Source organism: Rhinopithecus roxellana, chromosome 3 (assembly GCF_007565055.1).
Source record: "Rhinopithecus roxellana isolate Shanxi Qingling chromosome 3, ASM756505v1, whole genome shotgun sequence".
NCBI lineage: Eukaryota > Metazoa > Chordata > Mammalia > Primates > Cercopithecidae > Rhinopithecus > Rhinopithecus roxellana.
The window spans coordinates 165,439,770-165,466,184 of NC_044551.1; the positions used below are offsets into that span (position 1 = coordinate 165,439,770).

The window sequence follows — 26,415 nt, forward strand, 5'->3', positions numbered from 1 at the left end:
GGCTCAGAACGGCCTGACTCAAGTTTGATCAAGGAGGGAGCCTTTATCATTCTCTGCTGCTCAGAGCATTCTCCTCTCATTCATAGTGAAATCCAATGACATAGAATCCATTAAGAACCTCCACATTCTGCCCCCTTGCCTAGGATCTCCTACTGTTCTCTCCCTTTTCTTTCTGCTTCAGCAACAGTTCCTTGTTGTTCCTTCAATAAGCCAGGCATGCTCCCACCTCAGGCTATTCGAGTTCGCTTTTCATTCTGCCAGAAAGACTTCCCACAGATACTTCTGTTGGCCCATCCCTCATCTTCTGCGGGTCTGTTTCCAAATGTCACCTTCTCAATGAAATGTTTCTTAACCACTTTGTGTAAAACTGCAAATTCTCCCACCCTCCAAGTTCCTGTTCCCTTTTTAAATTCTTGTTTGCACTTATAGGGAAGTTTAAATTTTTCCCCTGAAGTTTTGGTAATTTGACTCTGTAAAACAAAATGATACATAGCTTAACAGGAAAAAAAGGCATACAAATTCTATGAAAGTGCATACAAGCACAGGAGTGATACAAAATACAAAAACTCAAAGAAAGGCAAGATAGTGGATATTTTTATACCATCTTGAAGTTACAGGAAGAACAGGGGCTTGGGTCATGGCTAAGGCAGGTTATAGGAGGGAGAGAAGAGGAAAGACCTGAAGAAAAGGTAGAATCATTATGCAAATGAAGCTGCACAGGTAGCAGCCTAAGAATAGATGGTAGCCCGTGGTTAAAGTTTCTGCACCAGATTTTCAAAGGTGTCAGATTCTCAGTTAATCTTTCCCAGATCTGGACAAGGGGAGAGCCTCAGAGAAAGCCTCTTCAGCTCTGTTGTTTACTTCCCTTCATTTCCTCTACAGATGCAAGTCTCCTCTACAAAAGACTGCTTTTCAGGACTATTCCTGTCTGCAAGCTCTCTGAATAGCCATCTCAAGATATGTCAGAGAAGTATATTTTGGAGTGAAGTGTTTTGGTTGCCGTCACAGTCATCTCTGTCTCAAAACATATTTACTCCTCTTATTATCTTTCCTGTCTCTCCTCCAGTAGAATTCAAGCTGCATTTGTGCACAGGTTTTGCCAGTTTTGCCACTGGTGTATTTCTAGAATGTAGCACAGTGTCAGGCACAGGATAAGTGTTCAATATAATTTTCGTTGTTGTTGAATGAATCAATAATGAAATCCTATACAGTAATGAAAATGAATGAACTTTGCATGTGTCAAGCTAGACTAATCTAAAAGTGTTTGTGTTGAACATATATATACACACACGATACATATATAAGCATAAATCTTTATATACATTTTGTATAAATATATCTGCTATATACATACATATTGTATATTGTATATTGAATATAATATACAATTGAAAATATACAATGGTATATTGTATGCATATAGCAGATTACCTTTATATACATACATATTGTATATTGTATGTATATAGCAGGTTAAGATTTAAAATGTTGCAAAAATAATGTTTAGGGACACATGCATGTGGAGTAACTATCAAACAAAACAAAGAATGCTGAAAGCAATTCAGGAAAATGACTTGGGATCACTGTGAACAAGGCTTCCAAATTTGGGGTAAATTTCTCTTTTGTAACCCAAGTGTTGGGTATGTGGGTATTTGTTTTATTATTATTAAACTGTGGGCTGGGCACGGTGGCTCATGCCTGTAATCCCAGCACTTTGGGAGGCTGAGATGGGCGGATCACGAGGACAAGAGATCAAGACCATCCTGGCCAACACTGTGTAACCCCATCTTACTAAAACTACAAAAATTAGCTGGGTGTGGTGGTGCGTGCCTGTAGTCCCAGCTACTCAGGAGGCTGAGGCAGGAGAATTGCTTGAACCTAGGAGGGGGAGGTTGCAGTGAGCCAAGGGCGCGCCACTGCACTCCAGCCTGGTGACAGAGTGAGACTCCATCTCAAAAAAAAAAAACACCAAAAAAAAAAAACTGTGCCTATGCATACATTATCTTCTGTGTATGGTACACATTAAAATAATTTAAAATAACATAACTATCTTGTGATTTTGATCTGCATTTCCCTGATGATTAGTAATGAACATTTTTCATATACCTGTTGGCCATTTGAATGTCTTTTTGAGAAATGTCTATTCATGTCCTTTGCCTATTTCGGATTCTTTGAGGCAGGGTCTCACTCTGTCACCTTGGCTGGAGTGCAGTGGTGCTATCATTGCTCATTGCAGCCTCAACCTCTGGGCTCAAGCAATCCTCTGCAATCAGCCTCCTGAGTAGCTGGGACTACAGGCCTGCACAGGCATGCCTGGCTAATTTTGTTCATTTTTTGTAAAGACAAGATTTCACTATGTTGCTGAGGCTGCTCTCGAACCCCTGGGCACGAGTGGTCCATCCACTTCCACCTCCCAAAGTGCTGGGATTACAGGCATGAGCCATTGTGCCCATTTTTAACGGGATTGTTTGTATACTGTTGTGTGTTTTTTTTGTTTTGTCTTTTCTTTGAGATGGCATCTCGCTCTGTCGCCCAGGCTGGAGTGCAGTGGCATGATCTGGGCTTATTGCAACCTCCACCTCCTAGGTTCAAGCAATTCTCCTGCTTCAGCCTCCTGAGTAGCTGGGATTTCAGGCATGCACCACCACGCCTGGCTAATTTTTGTATTTTTAGTAGAGAAGGGGTTTAGCCACATTGGCCCGCTGGTCACGAACCTGTTGGGTTATTTGAATTCTTTGTATATACTGGGTATTAGTCCTTTGTTGGATGAGTAATTTCCAGATATTTTCTCTCAAGAAGTTGTCGCTTCACTATGTTGTTTCTTTTGCTGTGCAGACACTTTTTAGATTAATATAGTTCTTTTTATTTTTCTTTTTGTTGCTTGTGCTTTTGAAGTCTTAGCCATAGACCTCAAAAACACAGGCAACAACAACAAAAAATCTTTGCCTAGATCAATGTCCTGAAGAGTTGTCTCGATGTTTCCTTCTATTAGTTTTATAGTCTGGGGTCTTTAAGTATTTAATCTATCTGGAGTTGACTTTTATATATGTTGAGAGAGAAGGGGTCCAATTTCATTCTTCTGCATGTTGTTATCTAGTTTTCCCCAGAACCATTTATTTAAAGACATAGTCCTTTCCTCATTGTGTGTTCTTGGCACCTTTGTTGAAAATCAGTTGGCTGTAAGTGGGTGCACGGATTTCTGGGTTCTCTTATTCTGTTCCATGGGGGTGTGTGTGTCTATTTTTATACAAATATCATGCTCTTTTGTTTACTAACACCTTCTAATTAGATATAAGCTCACTCCAGTTAGAATGACTATTATTAAAAAGACAAAACAAAAATAAAAATGACAGATGCCAGTGAGGATTTGGAGAAAAGAGAACTCTTACACACTATTGGTGGGAATGTAAATTAGTACAGCCACTATGGAAAACAGTGTGGAGATTTCTCAAAAAACTAAAAATGGAACTACCAAACAATCCAGCAACCCTACTACTGGTAAAGGGGGAGAAATCAGTATATGAAAAGGATACCTGCCCTCACGTTTGTCACTGCACTATTCACAGTAGCCAAGATATGGATTCAGCCTAAGTGTCCAGCAGTAGATGAACGGATAAAGAAAATGTCCTACATAGACACAATGGAATACTATTCCGCCATAAAAATGGATGAAATAATGTATTTACATCAACATGGATGGAGCTGGAGGTCATTATGTTAAGTGAAATAAGCCAGGCACAGAAGGACAAGTACTGCATGTTCTCACCTACATTCGAGAGTTAGAAAACTTGATCTCGTGGACATAGACAACAGGAGGATAGATACCAAAGGCCAGGACAGCCAGAAAGGAAGGGGAATGAAGAGAGGTTGGTTATGGGTACAAACATAGTTAGATGGAAGAAATAATTTCTAATGTTTAATAGCAGACTAGAATGACTATACTTAGCAATAATATTATGGGTATTTCAAAGTAAATAGAAGAGAGGGCTTGAAATGATACCAACGCATAAAAATGATAAATGCTTAAGGTGATGGATACCCAGTACTGTGACCTGATCATTACACAGTCTATGCAGTTAACACTCACATGGATATTATGTAAATTATTTTGTATCAACAGAAAAATAATCACAACCAGCGGTGGGAGCTACAGCACAGGGATCCTCCGAAATGCATCTAATTTCGGATTTTGTTTTTCAAACCACTCCGCTTGCCTAACAAGTGCGCGGGCTGTAGGCAGCACGGCCAGCAGCGGGAGGCCTCCTGCCTCGTGTGAGGCTTGCAGACTCCCTCGCCCTGCAGCCCCTACACGGACTGTCGCCCTTCAGAGCTCTCGCTGGCGGAGGCGGTTCCTCTCCCGGAGGTCGCCGCGCGCACCGCGGCGTCCCCTGGGAAGTGTAGTCGGCGCGGGGCCCGAGGCATGCCGGGAGTGGTAGTTCTTTCAGGGTCAGCGGGGTTTCGGGGACAGCTCGCGGCCTTTCGGGGGTTCTCCTGGCTTGGGCCATCCCGGCTTGGCTAGAATTGCCGGCCTGGGGCCGAGGCGCTCGCAGTGGCCTCTTCCGGGCCGGCGTGGATCCGGGCGTCTCCAGCGAGTGGGCCGCGTGCAGCCTCGTCTGGGCTTCTGGGACCAGCCCTGCGCGGCTAGGGGCCCTTGGCCACTGGGTCCCGGGGCGCGTCGGCGAGCGGCCTGAACTGCGGAAGACCCGCGGAGGGAGCGCCTCGCCGGGTGAGCTGGGTGCGCCGGGCCGTTGAGGTGGGGGTGCCAGCCTTTTGTCATTGTTCATGCTGCGATTTTCTTCTGTGCGTTTTCTTCTCAGTAACGGAAATAATAAAAGCAGTACCTGATGCCCGCCAAGAGCGCTCCGGTGCCAGGCACCGGACTCAGCGCATCACCCGAACGCACTCCGCGCATCCCTGCTAACAGATAGGGTGGCGGGACGCTGTTCCCGCTCTGTCGGGGGAAACCGAGGCAGGGTGGCGAGGTCATTGTCCAGACGTAACTGGGCCTGGGGCTTGGATCAGGATTCCCCTCCCGGCTCTACTACTTTCCGTTGTGACTTTGGGCAGGTCACGACCTGCTGATTCTCAGTCTCCATCACGTCTGTAAATGCGAAGATTAAAAATACTGCCTGGAAAGTACTCACCGCTTCCTGGGAGGAGGTGCGCGTCGCCGCGTGACTGAGGCCTTGCACGGCAGCTTCCCCTGGGCTGGTCGAGGCACCCGCTGGAGCTGGCCCAGCAGAACCCCAGGTTGGCTCCATGCCAGGGGGCACCCTGAGAAGTCGCAGCAGATCGCAGGCTTGGAGGCCCTCACACTTGCCTGGCTGCCCCAGGCAGCCTCTTCCCCTGCTCTCTGTGGGGCAGGCTCGGTTTCCACCCCTCCTACCTGGGGTTTGTGTTTGGGCAGCGACGGCTGTTTCCGTCTGTGGATGCCATTAGGGGCGGCACCTGTGGAGTATTATTTAGGAGGGACAGCAAAGCTCTGGCATGTGTCTTGGGTGGGGACAGTGTCTCAATCCTGTTACTTTGGGTAAAGTGGGGTAAGGCCGGACGAAGATGTAGTAAGAGGCTGGGAAAGCTGAGTGGTTGGATTATGCCCACAGTTCCTTGGGGAGAACACAGCACTCCACGGAAGGGCCACTCAGGGCAAGCAGTGGGGTCTGTCACGAGGGTGGAGATGCGGGGAAGCCTCTTTATCATGGCTTCCACAGGGAGGAAAGGGCGAGGCAGGGCAGTCAGGCTGAGGATCAGCTAGCTAGGCTGGAAAGTGGCACCCGAGGAAACTGGATATTCATTGCAACTGTTAGGGCGGGCAGTTTAAAGCTAGCTAAGGACTCCAGACATCCATGGGTGAGTCACAGTTTGCCTAGAGGTAGGTGAGAGGCCCTCAATTGGAAGTTAAAGAGTCAAAGTGCAGAAATAGAAGTATGGAGAAGGGATGGAGGTTGGCAAATTGCCCTAGTGAACGCTCGTCTTGGTTTACATCATTATGTGGGGTGGCTTTTTTGAGACCTGATGGACGTTATGGGCGGTTGTAACTTCCTCTGTCCAAGCCATCTCCTGACGCCAGGGTTCCTCTTGACACCTGTTTCCTCTGCAGACCCACTGTGTCCACACTGCTCTCCCTGGGCAGAAGCACTGAGGAGGAAGGGATGGCTGTGGACCTGCTGCCCGCTCAGGTGAGAGTGAGTGAAGTCTGTCTTTTTCATCCGTTGGCTTCTGGATGCAGAGGTGGTAGATACGTTTCCAGACTTTGTCCAGGTACTTTTTGGTCCAACTAAAACGATGAAGAATCTGGAGCCTCAAAAGTTTTTCCCAGTGTCTTGGGCTTAGTGAGGGGCTGCTGAGGAATGTGCCTCTTTTGTTCCCAGACCACTCTTAATTCACCCCACTCACTTTGTGGTCAACAGTTCTGAGCATATGTTTCCGGCTACAGTGATGCTTAGTGGGGAGAATGGGGCGTGAAGCCGTCTTTGTCTTCACAGAGGATATAGTCACACTTGGGGCTAAGATGTGGAAGGGCCGGAAGACACTCTCCACAAGCATTTACTGAGCCCTGTGTACAGGATCCTGTGCAGCACACAGGGGATGGAAAAAGGAAAGCTGTCATTTCCATCTTCTGGGAGTTCGTGGTATGGATCTTAGGAAACATAATTAAATGTTCAGGGGAAATATCCCGGAAGTGGGGGCATTCTGAGTTTATGCTGGAGGCCAGGACTGGTATTGGTGCTTAGAGAAGACTAAGGGCATCCCAGAAGGAGTTCAGCATGGCTTGGGCTTTGAAGCCCAGAGGTGGGGAGGATGCAGGCCTGGGGCCTTCCCCTCCTAGTGCAGCGGGGATGTTATGCTGTCCAGATGTCCCTCTCACCTGTCTAATTGATGCCTCTATTTCCTTCTCTGATTCTTCTCTTTTTTCCCTGCTAGTTTAGCCTCCCTACCTGGGCTCTTTTATCTTGTTCTTTCCCCATTTGAGATCCATTTTCATTACTTTAACCCTCAGCTTTCTGAGTATCTTCCCCAAATCTGTCCTCAGGCCTGACCTTTTTCCTAGCGTTCCTGTCTGTCATTCCGACGTGGAAGTCCCATCTTTCCTTCAACACCAGCTCCCTTTCCTAGTGTTCTCCCTTCTGTGCGTTTTCTCTTCTGCCATAAGCCCCAAAGCCTATTTTTCATTGACTCCTTTTCCAATAGCCCATAGGCTAGAAATACGGACTCTGGAGCTTGACTTCATGGCTTCGAATCCAAGCTAGCGATGTGGCCCTGAGCAAGTTATTTTATCTCTCTGTACCCCATTTCCTCAATTTTGGTGGGGTTAATAATATACATACCTCACTGAGTTGCTGTGAGCATTAATAACAGTAGTAGATGGGCACAGTAGCTCACACCTATAATCCCAGCATTTTGGGAGGCCAAGGCAGAAGGATTGCTTGAGCCCAGAAGTTTGAGACCAACCTGAGCAACATAGTGAGGCCTTGTCTCTATAAAAAGTTAAAAATAAAGTAGCTGGGTGTGGCAGCTATAGTCCCAGATACTAAGAAGGCTGAGGTAGGAGGATCACTTGAGCCCAGGAATTCGAGGCTGCAAGTGAGCTATGATTGTGCCACTGCACTCCAGCCTGGGCAACAGAGTGAGACCTTGTCTCAAAAAGAACCCCCAAAAGTAGTAACTATAAGCGTATTTACTGCCTCCGACTAGCTGGGATTACAGACATGTGCCACCATGCCCTGCTCATTTTTGAATTTCCAATAGAGACAGGATTTCACCATGTTGGCTGGGCTGGTCTCGAACTCCTGGCCTCAAGTGATCCACCTGCCTTGGCCTCCGAAAATGCTGGGATTCCAGGTGTGAGCCCCCACGCCCGGCACTGGTTGAGTATTCTGTAGAATGCCCCTCCATTGTGATTTGTGTGATGTGTTTTCTCATTATTAGCCTGGAGTTTGGGTTTTGGGGAGGAAGGTCACAGAGGTGAAGTGTCAGTCTGATCACATCATACTACAATTGCATACTAATAACATGACTTATCCCTGTTGCTGTTCCTCTTTATCACCTGCCTCAGGCACTGTTTGTCAAGTTTCTCCACTATACAGTTACCTTCTTTTTCTGCCTTCCCATATACTGTATTCCTTGGAAAGACAACACTATGTGTAGCCCACACTTACGGCGTGGCGAGATAGGCAGCACTCCTATAGGTGAAGAATCAACATATATTATTTGGAAATCTGTATGGAGGATTGTCACTTCTCTCCATTTATTTATTTATTCAAACATTTATTTATATCAGTATGGCAACCGTGGCTCTTTCTGCTCTCTGTACATATCAATTATGCTTTAAAAACTTTTTTTTAGTGGTTACCCTATAGTTTTCAATATAAATTTACAATTAATCGAAGTCCACCTTCAAATGACATTATACTGCCCCATGGGTAGTGGAGGTGTCTTATAACAGAGCACTCCCTCTTCCTTCCCCTCCTCCTTATGGCATTGCTGCCATTCATTTCACTCATCTATATGCTGTCACCACCCAGTACACTGTTACTATTATTCATTTAAGCAAATAGTTATCTTGTAAATCAAGAGTAAGGAAAATACAAGATGTTATGTTATCATCATTTGTTCCTTCTCTGTCTTCCTGTCTTCACATAGATTCAAGTTTCTGATCTACGTTATTTTCCTTCCCCATGACAAGGGAGGACTGCTGGTAATGAATTCCCTTAGTTTTTGTTTGTCTGAGAAAGCTTTATTTCTCATCCTTGTTGAAGGATAATTTCTCTGGATATTGAATTCTACATTGGTGATTTTTTTCCCTCAACACTTTAAATATTTTGTTTCACTCTCTTCTTGTTTACATGTTGCTCATGAGAAAATCCACTGTCATTCTTATCCTTGTTCTCTATAGGTAAGATTTTTTCCCCTGTCTCCTTTCAAGATTTTCCCTTTGACTTTGGTGTTCTAAAGTTTTACTATAATATGCCTAGGTGTAGATATTTTGGTAGTCATCCTGCTTGGCCTTCTCTGACCTTTCTGGATTTGAGGTTTGGGGTCTGCTGCTAATTTTGGAAAATTCTCAGCCATGATTACTTTGGATATTCACCTGCTCTGTTCTCTCTTTCTTCGCCTTATGGCATCCCAATTACATTGTAATTTTAAATGATCAAGTAGAATTGTATTTTTAACATGGAAGGATATACATGCTATATAGTAAGAAGATTAGGGATATGAAATAACAGTAATCATTTATCATTTCTCACAGTTTCTCTGGGTCAGGAATGCAGGTGTGTGGGAGAAACAGCTTGCCACACAAAGGCTGGTGTCTCGGCTGAGAGATGTAAAGACTGGAGGCTATAGAATCATTTGAAGCCTCAGCCGTTCACGTGTCGGGTAGTTGATGCTTGCTGTTGGCTCACTGCTGTGATCACAGATAGGGCTGTTGGAAGGCGCATCTACCCATAATGTCTCCATGTGTCTTGGGCTCACAACATGGTGACTAGGCTCCAAAAGTGAGCATCCAGTGAGCCAGGCGAGAGGTGTATTATTTTACTACCTTTCCTTGGAAGTTACATGCATCATTTCCATTGAATTCTACTGGACAGCTTCAAAGGAAGGAAACATAGAACTCACTTCTTGGTGGGAGAAATGTCAGTGTCACATTAGACAAAGAGCATGTAGGAGGAGAGAGAAATTGATGTGGTCATCTTGGGAAAGTATAATCCTCCACATCTGTCAGAATTAAAATATGTATATAGCCTGTAATCCCAGCACTTTGGGAGGCCAAGGCAGGCGGATCACCCTGAGGTCAGGAGTTCAAGACCAGCCTGGCCAACATGGCAAAACTCTGTCTCTACTAAAAATACAAAAATTAGCTGGGTGTGGTGGCACACGCCTGTAATCCCAGTTACTTGGGAGGCTGAGGCAGGAGAATCATTTGAACCCAGGAGGTGGATGTTGCAGTAAGCTGAGATTACACCACTGCTCTCCAGCCTGGGTGACAAAGCGAGACTCTGTCTCAAAAAACAAAACAAAACTATATATATGTGTGTGTGTGTATGTATATATATATACACACACACATACATATATGTGTATATATATGTGTCTTTTTAGCAGAGACAGAGTTTTGCTTTATACACATATATGTACGTGTGTGTGTGTGTGTGTGTGTGTATATATATATGCATAGACTTTGATCCAATAATACTTCAGTGTCTAAACAGTTTATCTTACAAACATAGGCATACCCAGAGATATCCATATGAGACTGGTCATTGTGCGTTGTGACAGCAAAAAACAGAAACCATCTAAATAATACCAAATAAGGAAAATGGTTAAAATAGTTATGGTATTTATACAGTGGAATATATCATGCAGTAATGAAAAGGAATACACTTTGGAAGGCCACAGTGGGTGGATCATGAGGTCAAGAGATTGAGACCAGCCTGGCCAACATGGTGAAACCCTGTCTCTACTAAAAATACAAAATTAGCTGGGCGTGGTGGTGTGCATCTGTAGTCCCAGCTACTCAGGAGGCTAAGGCAGGGAGGCAGAGGTTGCTGTGAGCCAAGATGGCGCCACTGCACTCCAGCCTGGCGACAGAGTGAGACTCCGTCTCAAAAAAAAAAGAATGAGGTTTGAGGTTGGACATAGTGGCTCATGCCTGTAATCTCAGCTCTTTGGGAAGCTAAGGTGGAAGAATGGCTTAAGGCCAGGAGCTCAAGACCAGCCTGGGCAACATAGCAAGACCCTGGCTCTACAGAAAAACAAGAGAATTATCTGGGCATGGTGACACATCTATAGTCCCAGCTACTCGGGAGGCTCAGGTGGGAAGATCACTTGAGCCCAGGAGTTCAAGAGGCTATTGTGAGCTATGATTTATTGCACTACTGCACTCCAGCCTAGGCAACAGAGTGAGACCCTGTCTGTTTAAAAAAAAAAAGATTTCTATATGCGGATGTGATAAAGATCCATGAAATGCTAGTAAAGCAGGATTGAGAATTTTCCCATTAAAAAAGGATACATGTGTAACCACTGCTAGTTACCTGTAGAATGGGACCGCTAATTGGAGTCAGGAGAGAATCCCTAACATGGCACTGCGTGTTCTTTTGTATCCTTTCTATTCTTTAGCGTGTGTCTGTTTTCATATTGTTTAAAAAATAGTCAAAAGAACACATGTGTGTGTAATTGGATATAAAATCTGGAATATATTTCTAAAAGGAACAACTTGTCTTGAGTAGTAGGATTTAGTATGATTTACATTGTTTTGTTTTTGTTTTCAATTTATTCATTTTTTTCTGAAATTTAATTTAATTTTAGTTTCTGATTATGTTTAATTTGTATACTTTTTAAAAAGCAAATGAAATTTTAAAAGAAAAAGAATGCTTTTTTTTTTCCTGGAAATATTCTAAGGCCTAGGGGAACAGATTGGCGGTAAAGATGGAAGTTGGGTTTGCCGTGAGTATCCTGTTTACAGCAACATGGAGCCTGTATTAGTGTGCCAGGGCACCATAACAAAATACCAGAGACGAGATGGTCTCAACAATGGAAATGTGTTTTCTTGCGGTTCTGGTGGCTAGAAGTCCAGGATCAAGGTGTGGGCGAGTCTGGCTTCTCCTGAGGCCTCCTTGGCTGGTTGATGGCTGCCTTCTCGCTGCCTCCTGTCACATGGCCTCTCCTGGGCACGAGCATGTCTGTGTCCTAATCTTCTCTTCTTATAAGCACATGCCATGTTAGATTAGGGTCCAGCCATTTTAACTTAATTAATAATCTTTAAAGATCTTGTTTCCAAATACTGTTACATTCTGAGGTATAGGGGTATAAGCCAGAAATAAAATTAGAAGGCCCCCTGCAGCTGTCTGACTGGACTTCCTTCTCGACCCTCAAAATTTAACCTGAAAGACTGGTTCAGGCCGTGACAGGAAGTAGGGGTTGGACATGCCTTATTGTACCCCTCCAGCATTAATACCAACAGAAACCTTAAGTCTGATAAGAAACATTTACAGTCTATTCTCTCTAAAGCCTGCTACTTGGAGGTTTCATCTGCGTGACAACACCTAGGTCTCCACAACCCCTTATCATGACCCAAACATTCCTTTCTACTGATGATAACTCTTTCAACCAACTGCCAATCAGGATATATTTACCAAAAAATACAGAAATTAGCAGGGCATTGTGGCACGTGCCTATAATCCCAGCTACTCAGGAGGCTGAGGCAGGAGAATCTCTTGAACCTGGGAGGCAGAGGTGGCAGTGAGCCGAGATCACGCCACTGCACTCCAGCCTGGGAGACAGAGCAAGACCCCATCTCAAAAAAAAAAAAAAAAAAAATCACCAGATACTTACTTTTCTAGCTTTAATTATAGATAAGGTACAGGCTTGTGACCCAAGCTGGACCTACTTCAGACTTTCAATCAGGAGCTAGAGATATGAGGAAACAGGAACAGAACAAAGGTCTCCAACCCCCAGTTTTACAGACCGGTACCAGCTCCTGGCCTATTAGGAACCAGGCTGTGCAGCAGGAAGTGAACAGCAGGTGAGCGAGCATTACCAGCTGAGCTCTGCTGCCTGTCAGATCAGCAGCGGCATTAGATTTCACAGGAGCACGAACCCTCTTGTGAACGGTGCATGTGAGGGCCCTAGGTTGTGTGCTGCTTATGAGAATCTAATGCCTGGTGATCTGAGATGGAACAGTTTTATCCTGAAACCATTCCCCCAAGCCTGCTGTCTGTGGAAGAATTGTCTTCCATGAAACCTGTCCCTGGTGCCAAAAAGATTGGGGACCTCTGATGTAGAATACAGTTTGGTAATTTGTGGCAACATCAGTAACTTGAATTCCTGGAGGAAGGAGGAGTGGCACAGCAAAAGCAGTAGCTGTCTCATGCTGGTGAGGCTGTACCATCTACTTTTCCATGACAACAGTATTCTCACAAGTCTGGTTTCCTAGTGTGATCCTGGCCATGGTCCAGAATATTGCTGTCCTAGTTTCTGTTTTATTTTCCAAGCCTAGTTCTGTGACTATCAGTTTCCCTGGAGCTACCTGGTCCTTCGTGTAAATGAGCCAAAGTCAGTTTCTATTGCTGGAAACCTAACAAACTTCACATTTATTATAATCTTCTTATAACGCCACCTGCCACAACCCAGATTCTCATCTTTATTTTAAAAATACAGCTTAGACAACAAGTGTTTCTAAGTGAGAACATGATAAGCATTTGGGGTAGAGTTATCTTTCCTTGTGCAGTACTTTCTCCTCCATTTCCAGATGATTAGCAGCCTTGATCTCTCTCTCTTTTTTTTTTTTTTTTTTTTGAGATGGAGTCTCGCTCTGTCGCCTAGGCTGGAGTGCAGTGGCACAATCTCGGCTCACTGCAAGCTCCGCCTCCCAGGTTCACGCCATTCTCCTGCCTTAGCCTCCCAAGTAACTGGGACTATAGGCGCCCGGCTAATTTTTTGTATTTTTAGTAGAGATGGGGTTTCACCTTGTTAGCCAGAATGGTCTGGATCTCCTGACCTCATGATCCTCCTGCCTCAGGGATCATGAGGGATTACAGGCGTGAGCCTGGGATTATAGGGGTGAGCCACCGCGCCTGGCCCTGATCTCTTTTTTTAAATGCCAGTAGGACTCCCTTAGTCACTGTGAAGAATAAAACACCCTCACACATTGCTACTCACTCTAGGGAGGTGGGGGGAGATACCACACACTCATGAGAACAACTGGATGACATTATTGATAAGATGTCTTTCAGGTCTGGAGTTCTAGGAGTCTGTCATTTTCTTATTTCTTAATATTTAATGAGCTTTGCTAGGCTCACTGAGTTTTTAAAATATATTTTTTAAAAGATACATGTGCTTCCAGCTTCTGGTAATAGAGAAATAGCTCTTTTCAGACTAATTCATCTGTGGATTACTACTACACTCTGGATAAAATATAAGAAACCTTAACGTACTGGAGAGAAATCAAAAGCAGACAGATATTGGACACCTGTGTATATGTGGAAGAAGGAATTGTCACCAGATAAATTTTATGGTTTTTACAGCTTTTTGCCTGGGAGTAGGCCACAGTCAGCACTAACAGAATGATCAAAACTTGGTCACAAACTTGCAGTCTTACTGGTGTGAAGAACCACAAGATAGAGTTTGAGGCAAACTTAGCAGTTGGAAAGTGAGAGGAGGAATCTTGGAAAGGAGAGAGGCAAAGGGAAGCCCCAAATTCTGTGCACAAACTGTGCCCAAATCTCTAGCTGACCCCTGAACCATACATGCATAGGACAGACTCAGAGTAGCCCAAATAAGAACTGAACAAAGATATTTGATGCTGCCCACTAGAGAGGTGGCAGAGTTTGGAATTTGACTCCAACTAAATGAACTACCTGCTTAAAAAACTCAGTGCTCTTCAAAGGAACATAGCAAAATCCAGAGTTTCTACACATTGTGTACTGTACAATTTCCAGGATAAGGTAGGCATATGAAGAAATGGGGAAGTGCAACCAAAACTCAAGAGGAAGACAATCAGTAGAGACAATGACCTGGAGGACCCAGATATTAGAGTTCACAAAGATTTTAAAACAACTATTATAATTGTACTCAAGGACTTAAAGGAAAATATACATGTAAAGAATGAACTAATAGGAAATGGAAGCAGAGAAATAGAGATTGCGAAAAAAGTAATTCTAGACTATGAAATTTTAGAACTGAAAAATCAGATACCTGAAATTGTAAAAAAAAAAAAAAAAAAAAAAATTAGTGAATAGGCTTAACTTTTGGAAATGAACATAAGTAGAAGTCAGTGACAGTTGAAGATAAACAGAAATTATCCTATCTGAAAAACAGGGAGAAAAAAGAGCCTCAGTTACCAATTAAATGATATTAAAAGGTCTAATATACATGAAGTTAGAGTTCTAGAAGGAGAGGGGACAGAGAATGGGACAAACTATATTAAAAGGAAATAATGGCCTAAAATTTATCAAATTTGGTAAAAAACATAATTTTACAGATTTATAACATTTGATGAATCTCAACCTGGATAAATACAAAGGAGGTCACAGCTATACATATCATTGATCAATGACATGCAGTAGAAATATAGTGTGAACCAAGAATGAAAGCCACATACCTAATATAAAATTTTGTACCAGCCACATTAAAAAAGTAAACAGAAGCAAATAAATTAACTTTAATAATATATTTTCTTTGACCCAGTATGTCCAAATATTATTTCCACATGAAATCAATATAAAATTGTTATTGAGATAACTTGTATATATGTTTGTATATGTATGTATGTATATGTTGGTGTGTGTGTGTATATATGTTTTTAAGTAAATCACCTGGTATGTATTTTATACAGATAACATATCTCAATTCAGAAGAGCCACATTTCGTGTACTTAGTAGCCACATATAGCTAGCTGGTCTCTACCATATTGGGGAAAGTCATAGAGAAATCACAGAAACCAAAGATTTGAAAGCAGGCTGAAAAAAACTGTACTACATGCAGAGAATCAATATTTGAATGACCATTGGCTTCTCATTAGAAACGACAAAGACCTGAAGCAATAGAATGACATTTTACATGCTGAAAGAGAGAGAGAAAAAAACCAACCCCGAATTCTATATCCAATGAAAATACTCTTCAAGAATCAAGATGAAATAAAGGCATTTTCAGATAAAATAAAATTAAGCTAATTCATTGCCAGCAGGCCTGTACTATAAGATACACTAAAAAGGAAGTTATGTAAGTTAAAAGAAAAATATGCCAGAGGGGAACTCTGATTTTAGGAAGAATGAAGAGCATTAGAAATGGTAGCTATCTGGATAAATATAAAATACTTTTTTTCCCCTCTCGATTTCTTTAAAATGCAGCTGACTGCTTAAAGCAAAATAATACTATTGTATTATAGGAGGGAGTTTACAATGTAGGCAGTTATAATGTAAATAACAACCATGAAGATAGAATTTATTTACATCTGAACTGGAAAAGCTCTATCTTTTTATCTGGGAAAGCTCTATATTTTTCTCTGGAAATTCTTGGATGTCTATTTTTTTGACTCTTGTCCAAAACAAGAAAAAGGCAGCTTTTTTTTTTTTTTTTTTTTTTTTTTGAGACAGAGTCTTGCTCTGTTGCCCAGGCTGGAGTGAAGTGGTGTGATCTTGGCTCACTGCAGCTTCCCTGGGTTCAAACAATTCTCATGTCTCAGCCTCCTGAGTAGCTGGGACTACAGGTGCATGCAACAAGCCTGGCTAATTTTCTGTATTTTTAGTAGAGATGAGGTTTCACCATGTTGCCCAGGCTGGTCCTGAACTGCTGAGCTCAGGCAGTCCACCCACCTTGGCCTCCCAAAGTGCTAGGGTTACAGGTGTGAGCCATCGAACACAGTCATCAGCTTGTGTGAGTTTGTTGTTGTTTTGTTTTGTTTGTTTTTTCAGAAGGAGTTTTGCTCTGTCTCAAGTGATTCTTCTGCCTCAGCCTCCCGAGTAGCTGGGATTACAGGCATGCGCCACCACTCCGGGCTAATTTTTGTACTTTTTTTTTTTTTTTTCAGTAGAGATGGAGTTTCACTGTGTTGGCCAGGAAGGTCTTGAACTCCTGACCTCAGGTGATCCACCTGCCTCTGCATCCCAAAGTGCTGGGATTACAGGCATGAGCCACCATGCCCGGCCTGGCTTGTGTATTTTTAAGATCTCAATGCCAGTGGCTACTCCTGGTAAGCTTCCTTACTGATGGCTTGCGACTGGCCTGAAAGATTTGACAGGACTTGCTTGATTACATAAAATGCCCCTGCTGAGAGTTCCTCCTTTGAGCTCTCCGACACCAAGATTCTTCACACAGATCCAGAGTCATGGCATGGTCTGTGCAAATAAGGGAGGCTGCACGTGGAGTGTCTCTTGGCTTTCTAGTGCTTCCCTGAAGTCTGTCTCTTGCTGTGTGGTACCTTTTGCCTTTAAATAAAAACCTTAACGTGAATATGCTCAGTGTTAAGTTCGGTGAGTGCCGTCAACTCTCTGAACTGGGAAAATCTTTGTCACAACTATAGCATAAAGAAGAGTGGTGATGTCCTCTATACTTGCAAGATTCTTGCATTCTACGTGAAACGATACCTTAGCTCTAAATAGGTGATGAGTAACCAAAAATGTGTATTATAATTATTCAAGTAACCACTAAAAATACAAAGAGGTCTAACTAAAAAGTCAACATATAAATTAAAATAGGCCGGGTGTAGTGGCTCATGCCTGTAATTCCAACATTTTGGGAGGCTGAGGCAGGTGGGCCATGAGGTCAAGAGATCGAGACCATCCTGGCCAACACTGAAACCCCGTCTCTACTGAAAATACAAAAATTAGCTGGTGGCACACGCCTGTAGTCCCAGCTACTCAGGAGGCTGAGGCAGGAGAATTGCTTGAACCTGGGAGGCAGAGGTTGCAATGAGCTGAGATCGTGCCACTGCACTCTGGCCCGGCGACAGAGCGAGACTCTGTCTCAAAAAATATATATAAATATAGTAAAGTGGAATTTAAGAAAATTCAAAGCAAAGGAACACACAAACATATACACACAATCTCCCTAAGTGTAAAAAACTGTAAGCCTAATGATAGGGTATAAAGTAATAAGTGAAAGATTGCTTTTCTGCCCCTCTCCACAAATATCAAAGAATAACGAAGGTGACAGCTTGTATTCTTCCACATAGTTTTGCATGCATCATATATGTATATACAGATATAGAGTTTTTAAACAAATACGGATTCTTTTGTGGCTGGTTTTTTCATATGAATCAATAATATATCAAGGTCAAATTCCAGTGTCATATAGATCTACCTCATTCTATTTAATGGCTGCATAACATTTCATGGCATCAATATACTGTAATTTGCTTCTCCCTTCCCTTATTGATAGATATGTAGGTGGTCTTCAATTGTTCACATTGTATTTCTTTCTTACTGCTGCTGTAACAAATTACCACAAATGCAGCATCTTAAAACAGCATAAATGTATTCTTTTACAGTTCTGGAGGTCAGAAGTCTGAATTCAGTTTTGCTGGCTTGAGGTCAGGCTGTTGGCAGGGCTGGGTCCTTCTAGAGGCTCTCAGGGGAAAATCTATTTCCTTGCCCTTTTCACCAGTCTAGTGTTTCCCTGCAGCCCTTGGCTTGTGGCCCTTTCATCCATCTTCCAAGCATAGCACTCCACTCTCTGCTTCTGTCATCACATCACCTTCTCTTGAGAAAGGTCCCAGGCTGGTATTTACACTCCTTGTTGGCAGGAACTTTGCCTGTCTTCCCCTACTCCCACTGCATGTGGCATGTGGCATTGTTCCCAGTGAGTACTCCATAAACACTTGTTTAATTAAATAGCTAATGGATGGTTCCAAAAATTACATAAACAGTTGATATGAAATACTTAGAATCCTGAGGCTTTCTGTCCATCCCACTGTCACTTTCTTAACTGTGTCTTCCGTTGAAGAAGACGGTCCTGGGCGAGCAAGAGTGCGTTTGCCATTACAGGAGTCTGTGACATTCAGGGATGTGGCCGTGTTCTTCAGCCAGGATGAGTGGTTGCACCTGGACTCTGCCCAGAGAGCCTTGTACCGGGAGGTGATGCTGGAGAACTACAGCAGCCTGGTCTCACTGGGTAAGACTTTTTGCCTATGACGAAGAATCTGTTATAGGAACGCCTCACAGATCCATCTTTGGGGTTCCGAGCCTGTAGTTTTTTACGCTAGTGAGCCCCTGGGAAAGGTTGAATTGCTGCAGAGTTGAAAGTGTACATTCCTGTTGTGATGCCCTTCTTGCTATTTGTTTCTCTACCCTCCACTCTCCCTCACGTCCCACCGCCAGTCAGAGTTTCCTCCTTGGAGTAGGCCAATGAGTAGATCCCAGTTTAGATTCTGGAAAACATATAGGGCCCCCCATCTTAGAGGTATTCATTGCCAGGGCCCTATAATGTTTCTGAACTGAGACCTTCCCCATCCATTGACAGCTCCAGTGCCCCTGAGAAGTGCTAGTGCTGCCTTGTCTGCCTCTCAGGCCTTGTGTCCTTTGCTGTGTCGGTTCAGAGTGAGTAGTATGGGAGTTCTTGGATTGCTCTTCATGCTATTTGTTCAAGCTTCCTTTCCTTCCTCATGAGCAGGGAGTCCATTTTCAATGCCAAAGTTGATTCATCAGTTGCAACAAGGAGAAGACCCCTGCTTGGTGGAAAGAGAAGTCCCTCCAGATACCTGTCTAGGTAAGTGAGAGGCTGGGAAATGGGCACAAGAGAGTCTTTATAGACAAGTAGGTCACAAAGAGGCAGTTCTTGGGAAACTCTTGGAAACACTGAGTTCTATTGAGATGCTCAGGCCAGTTGTACTTTGTTTGAGTTGTATAGGTTGAAGTACACACAATTACCTAATTGCAGTTATCTAATGTTAACCTATTTTCTGTCACGGATTGATGAAAGGAAATCAGGTTTCAACAGAGAGTAGTTTAGAGTCACCTCAAACTAAATCTTTTCACCCAGAATCAAAGCTGAGGTTGGGGCTTGGACATATTTCAGGACTTTAAGACATACTGACTTCAAATCTCCTGCAGGTTTTCATTATTCTCAAGAGATTCCTACAAAGAGAGTGAGTGCAGTCTTTTGGTTGCAGCTTATTAGAAGAAATGAATATGTCTCTCTTTGTGATGAAATAAAAAGGGGAAAATACAAAGAAAGGTAATATGAAAAAAACTGTTATTCTTCCAATCACCAGGGATAGACTGTTGCACAGGGGCAGTTTTCTCCGTATTTTCCTCTTTTTTGTAATGAGCATCTTAAACTTCAATCACATAGAATCGTCACAGTCATGCTGCAGGGCTGTTGTAATTTTCAAAACCTGATTGTCCCCCCACTCCTTTTTTTTTTTTTTTGAGATGATTCTCTGTCACCTATGCTGGAGTGCAGGGTGTGATCACAGCTCACTGCTCTGTCACCCAGGCTGGAGTGCAGGGTGTGATCACAGCTCACTGCTCTGTCACCCAGGCTGGAGTGCAGGGTGTGATCACAGCTCACTGCACTCTCTGCCTCCCAGGCTCAAGCGATCCTTTCACCTCAGCCTCCTGAGTAGCTGGGACCACAGGTGCGTGCCACCACACCTAGCTAATTTTTTGTATTTTTGATAGAGATGGGGTTTCACCATGTTGTCCAGGCTGGTCTCAAACTCCGGAGCTCAGGTGATCCACCTGCCTCAGCCTCCCAAAGTGCTGGGATTACAGGTGTGAGCCACCGTGCCCAGCCTTCCTCTTTTTAACAGACTGTTTCCCCCTTCGCAGACTACGATATAAAATCAGTCACATGAAATAAAGAAATTTAAGAAAACCAATCCAAATATTTAAAAAAGTATTGGGTATGGAGTTTCAGAGAGAACATGGGGAGATAATATAATGAAAGGGACATGTGAGTAAGAAGGAGAAAGTAGACAGGCTGCCTGCTTCATTGCCTGGTATATGCAGAGTGGAAAACGATGACAGAGTGGAGTAGCCCATGGAATTCAACGTGGGCTTCTCATTTGGCATTTTTCTGTATCCTCATATCTTCTACCCAGCCTGTTCTTCTGCATCTAACTTTACTCTACCTGGGTGGAATCACTTCATTTTCATTGTTCATTTGTCCTGTGTATTCTCCCATGCCATTCCTTAACCCATTCACCCCTTTCCTTTATCCCATCCTGTTCTTCCCAAGATTCAGGTCAGCATTTGAAATCTGATTGTACGCTCTGCTTTTATATATACTGTTACCAGTTTTCTTGTCTCACTGATACATCCGTTTGTTTCTTCCAGCAGAGGAGGCATTAATTCTTCTGATTCGTTTTAGGTTCCAAGACTTGGCCTGAAACAGAAGCATTGCCTCATAGACAGGACATTTTTATAGAAGAAACGTCTCAGGGAATGATAAAGGAAGAATCCATTAAGGATGGTCACTGGGACATTAACTTTGAAGAAGCTGTGGAATTTGAGAGCAGGACAGAAGAAGAGCAAGAGAAGAAACCTCTTAGGCAAATGATAGTCTTGCATGATGAAACCATTGGTGAAGATGGAAACCATACAAGTCTTGAACTGGAGAAAAGCTTATTTATAAATACAGCTCTTGTCGCACAACAGAGTGTTCCTATAGAAAGGATACCCAATATGTATTACACATTTGGGAAAGATTTTAAACAGAATTTTGATCTTATGAAATGCTTCCAAATTTACCCAGGAGGAAAACCTCACATCTGTAATGAATGTGGGAAGAGCTTCAAGCAGAATCTTCATCTTATTGAACATCAGAGAATTCATACAGGTGAGAAACCCTACAAATGTAATGAGTGTGAAAAAACCTTCAGCCACAGATCATCCCTTCTTTCTCATCAGAGAATTCATACTGGAGAGAAACCTTACAAGTGTAATGAATGTGAGAAAGCATTTAGCAACAGTTCAACCCTTATCAAACATCTGAGAGTGCATACCGGAGAGAAACCGTATCGATGTAGGGAGTGTGGTAAAGCCTTTAGCCAGTGTTCAACCCTCACTGTACATCAGAGAATTCATACTGGGGAGAAACTCTATAAATGTGGTGAATGTGAGAAGGCCTTCAACTGTAGAGCAAAACTTCACAGGCATCAAAGAATCCATACAGGCGAGAAACCCTATAAATGTAGTGAGTGTGGGAAGGGTTACAGCCAGTTTACCTCTCTAGCTGAACATCAGAGGCTTCATACTGGAGAACAGCTGTATAAATGCTTGGAATGTGGGAGAACCTTCACACGTATTGCAACCCTTATTGAACATCAGCGCATTCACACTGGACAAAAACCTTATCAGTGCAATGAATGTGAGAAAGCCTTCAACCAGTATTCATCCTTTAATGAACATCGGAAAATTCATACTGGGGAAAAACTTTATACATGTGAGGAATGTGGGAAAGCCTTTGGTTGCAAATCTAACCTTTATAGGCATCAGAGAATTCATACCGGAGAGAAGCCGTATCAGTGTAATCAGTGTGGAAAGGCGTTCAGCCAGTATTCATTTTTAACGGAACATGAGAGGATCCACACTGGGGAGAAACTGTATAAATGTATGGAATGTGGGAAAGCCTACAGTTACAGATCAAACCTTTGTAGACACAAAAAAGTTCACACTAAAGAGAAACTCTATAAATGGAAGGAATATGGGAAACCGTTAATCTGCAGCTCCTCACTCACTCAGTATCAGAGATTTCTTAGAGGAGATAAGGCCTATGAGGCTTAGTTCATCTCCCAAATAATCCAGGACTTCTCATTGGGGAATAAGGAGAATAGTCAATAGGGTACAAACTCCTAATAGATTTGTCTTTTTTACTTCTCCTGAAGGAAATATGTTAGTTGCCACTAAGTAATGATAAAATGATCAGTGAAATTATGAAGAGCACTGACTTGTTACGTTTTAAAAGAACCATAAATTTGAAGGTTTCTAAAAACCTATGAATATTTAATTAATAGAAAAAATGTAAAAGGCCTAACTTTTAAAAAATCATGAAAAATAGTTAAATATACATTTTGTTTCTCTCATAAGACCATATTCCCTTTATAAGAGTAAGCTTCAATGTGTGAATTTTCTTTTAAAAACAGTCACTGAGTTATTAATAATGTAAATAAGTGTGTGGCCTTCTTTAAAATAGCCGGCCAACATAGGAGGTGCTTATTTTCATAAAGGGAAGCTAAACATAAAAAGGAATTATTTAAATTTAACTCTTCGCGTGGAAATAATAAAGCTCTTCTTATGAGCTGTCCCACCAGCAACTTAGATATGTAAACATACGTATATACACATATGCGTGTGTGTGTGTGTAAACGTAAAAGTCCTTTATTATTAAAAAAATGTAGTTTTATTAATTTAGAATTTAGTTCTTAAAGTCTTGCCCAAAGGTAGACTCTCTTACTTATCTTCTGTCATTTCTTAAATTGATGTCATTTTATATAACTGAACTGAGTACTATTATAGTACCGTAGAAGGCGGATTAACTGAAGCAGCTGGAAAGACTGTCAAGCACATACTTTGTTATCTGTTGCAGAAGCGGTATATTTGGCAGAACCTGAGGCTACGTGTCTGGTAGCTCATTAGATCCAGGAGAGGTTTAATTATAGCCTTTCATTGTACTAATGAAGAACCTGAACTTCGTGAACAGAGTCAAGACTAGAATCTAGGTCTTCGGTTCTGGTGTTTTGTGATGATTATAGACTTATTTCCAACCTGAGGTCCCAACAGTCCTATTTGTTTTGTAGCCTGGTTAGACATAGTTGCAGTAATTTAAAGTTACTGTTTTATCTATAAGGGTTTCCTCTCACCTTAATCTTAATAATTGACTCACAACTATATTCTTTTTTCTTATGAGTCCCTAATTATGCCTGCTTTTATTATAATTGTACTTAAATCTGTAAAGCTAGCTGCGGTCCAGATAGTGTAATTGCTTTTGGATACTTCACATGTAAGATTGCCTTCTTATTACACATATTTTAGGAATTATTTTGTGGAAAGTTATATATGAAGAGTTAATTATTAAGCATTCTTTTCATCAATTTAAATGTTTAGTTCCCCCCAGGTGTTTTTCCTCCAACTTTATATTTGACTTTCATTCAATTCACAGTTGGTATCATTAAAAAAAAATTATTCTAATACAATTAGCTAGACCTTCTGAGAAAAATATTAGAATTAAATCCAAGCAGTCAGTATATTTCTTAATTGACTGGTTTTAGCTTATCAGAAAGTTATTGTTTTATGTATTTAAATACATTTACAAAGAAAATGAGGCTTTTAAACAGACCTCAATATTTAACATTGTACCCAGTAGTGGTGAGCATGCTTAGTACCCAAATTTTGGTTCCTAAATGCCATTCCCCACTAACAGGAACCAGGGTTCCTTGGAGAAGTGGCTGATTCCATGTTTGGAGCAGGGGAAGTGGGTGGTGTGGCTAAAATACTTTTTTTATTAAGAAAATAAAATAAAAAGCAAGATAGTATTTGAAGACTAATGGGGTAATGTCAGAAGGGGACAGGCGCCCAGTCGAAGGTATTCTCACGGGCCAAATTTAGGACAACTTAAAATCAAAAAGAATAATCACTGATATTGCTGATAATGCTAAGAAGGAAAATAAGTTCATAATGATGAAAGTAAAAAAGAAAACTCGTTATAAAATTATTTGAAGAATGTCTTCTTTTAAATGTACACAGAATGATAGATTTGGAAAACTAACCATTTTACAACCCTTAATGTGATTAAATCTGGCAAAAATCAATGGTAAAACCCATTAGGTGAAAAAAATTTTAAGGAACTTTGTTTACAAGGTGTCAGAAGATCACAGATACCTATTGCAAAAGAATTGCCTTTACAGTGAGATTTGGCTGTCAAACTGCATTTCCCTACTTCTGGAATAAGCCAACATTATGTGGCTCTTGATAGGATGCAGTATGAAGCATGTGTGATCATCCTTGATGTACTGCCAAAAATGTTTACCCCAAATTTAATTAAATCTTTTGTCTAGACTTATCTTCCTATTTAAAGAAATACAAGGAGTAGAGGAACAAGTTGAATCACACATTATGGAAATAGACAAGTCCAGAGTTGGTACAGGACAACTGGTCTGGAATTTTTTTTTAAGTTTATCTTAAAATGGTTTTCTTAAATGTACTTTTTAAGCACAACATGAGGAAGGTGTTAAAACTGGTGTAATAGCTCCAAAGAATAAGTATTCCAGATTTTGGGAGGAATGAAGAGGGAGATATTCAGAAACCTTCACCAGATTCCACCCACCTTGATCATAGTGGATTAATGATGTGCTTTGTGGATGTGGTTAGTCAATGACACCAGCTTGACGGATCTTTCTTTCTGCTCCATACCCCATTGAGTTATCTGGTCCCCTTGGCTGATGAAGAACCATTAGGCGAGGAGCACTGGCATCCAGGGTGATGTTCTTCAAGTGACTGACCAACCGCTCAGGTCGAGGAGCTGCAACAGCCTTGGGGCCCTCACAGACTCGCCACACATTCCAGGCACTGCACTTGCCAGTGCGCTGATTAAGAGTCACTGAGAACTCCACCTCATCTCCTGCCTGGAGCCCAAGGCCATCCTCAACTTCATTCACATGGAAAAATAGCTTCTTGCTATCTCCTACTTCATAGTTAATGAAGCCAAACTGATCTTTCACACATTCCACTGTGGCCCTATGCAGGGGTGTGAGGTTGTAAGCCATAGTTTGTGCATTTTGACCCTCGTCTGGACTTTTCAAAAAGCAAATGTAATACAGTAAAGAGTGGTCTCTTCTAGATTAAGGCAAGAGGGATAATCAAATGGAAAGTGTGATCCTTTATTAGCTTCTGATTCATAAAAAACTATAAAAGACATTTGGGGGGCTACTTGGGGAAATAGGAAGATAGAATGGGTATTAGATAAATGTGGTGTGTTTGATTTTTCTAGAAGTGGTAATTGAGTTACGTTGGATAATGTTCTAATTCTTAGGAGATGCATGCAGAGGTTTTTTTAAGTTTGAAAAGTCATGATGTTGGCAGCATATTTTCAAATAAATATGTACAAAATTAGTCAACTTTTTTTTGTGGTGGATGTAGAGATGTTCATTGGTCATTTAAAAAATTTTTCTATATGTGTCAATTTTTAATAAAAATTAATGCAAAAAGTGATTGGATAAAGTGATGAATCTTTCAATCAGAATTCTTCATTTATATTCTTAGGAAGTTCCTGTTTGAGAGTTAATCCTCCAGTGATGTAATTGTTGGAAATAAAGTAACTAGGTGGTACTGGGTTCCCTTTAAATGGAATGAGCATGCTCCACTTTCTCTCTCATGCTAAATGTAACTAAGGCATGGAGCAGCTGTTTGGGCACCCCCAAAAGTAATAACAGGCAGATTTGGGAAGGAAACTGGAATTTGAAAGGAGATCATTGTGGCACTCTTGGGCATTCCTGTGGTGAGGACAGAGATGGCTGAGCAGGCATCTAAACCTCAGTTAAGAATCCTTCACTCTGGTTAGAGGATCTCTGGGCCAAAAAGGTTTAGGAGAATCCCCATTGCTTTTCTTCCCTCACTATCTTCCTGCTACTTGGACCTGGAAGTGATGTATCCATGAGGTGTGTAGCAGAGAGGAGAACCTAAACCCTTGGATTTCTAACCTGAAGATCAGGAAGAGGAAGTGGCTCCTGAGAGCTGGAAGGTGTCAAGATGGTGACAAAGATAAGGAAGCTCAAGGAAGTGATCTCATAACAGTTGTTTGGCCGGGCGAGGTGGCTCAAGCCTGTAATCTCAGCACTTTGGGAGGCCGAGACGGGCGGATCACAAGGTCAGGAGATCGAGACCATCCTGGCTAACACAGTGAAACCCCGTCTCTACTAAAAATACAAAAACTAGCCGGGCGAGGTGGCGGGCTCCTGTAGTCCCAGCTACTCGGGAGGCT

General features: G+C 42.1%; 1 protein-coding gene across 2 annotated transcripts; it reads left to right on the plus strand.

The window, feature by feature from the left end:
- Window positions 1-4,434: 4,434 nt before the first annotated feature.
- Window positions 4,435-25,545, plus strand: ZNF354C (zinc finger protein 354C). Of its 2 annotated transcripts, XM_010380988.2 has the most exons (5): window positions 4,435-4,726; window positions 6,101-6,179; window positions 18,483-18,609; window positions 19,108-19,203; window positions 20,809-25,545. In XM_010380988.2, the coding sequence occupies exons 2-5, from the start codon at window positions 6,153-6,155 to the stop codon at window positions 22,221-22,223; spliced, it is 1,665 nt and encodes a 554-aa protein (XP_010379290.1). In that variant the 5' UTR covers window positions 4,435-4,726; window positions 6,101-6,152; the 3' UTR covers window positions 22,224-25,545. The 2 variants fall into 2 exon arrangements, with proteins under 2 accessions (XP_010379290.1, XP_030783479.1); XM_030927619.1 differs by lacking the exons at window positions 4,435-4,726; window positions 6,101-6,179; window positions 18,483-18,609 and adding an exon at window positions 19,548-19,671 and having other exon boundaries at window positions 19,107-19,203.
- Window positions 25,546-26,415: the final 870 nt, after the last annotated feature.

Coding starts and splice junctions, on each gene's coding strand:
- ZNF354C (XM_010380988.2), top strand. CDS start 6,153: ATGGCTGTGGACCTGCTGCCCGCTCAG. Junction 6,180..18,482: donor TGGACCTGCTGCCCGCTCAG/GTGAGAGTGAGT, acceptor TTGCCATTACAG/GAGTCTGTGACATTCAGGGA. Junction 19,204..20,808: donor CCCTCCAGATACCTGTCTAG/GTAAGTGAGAGG, acceptor GATTCGTTTTAG/GTTCCAAGACTTGGCCTGAA.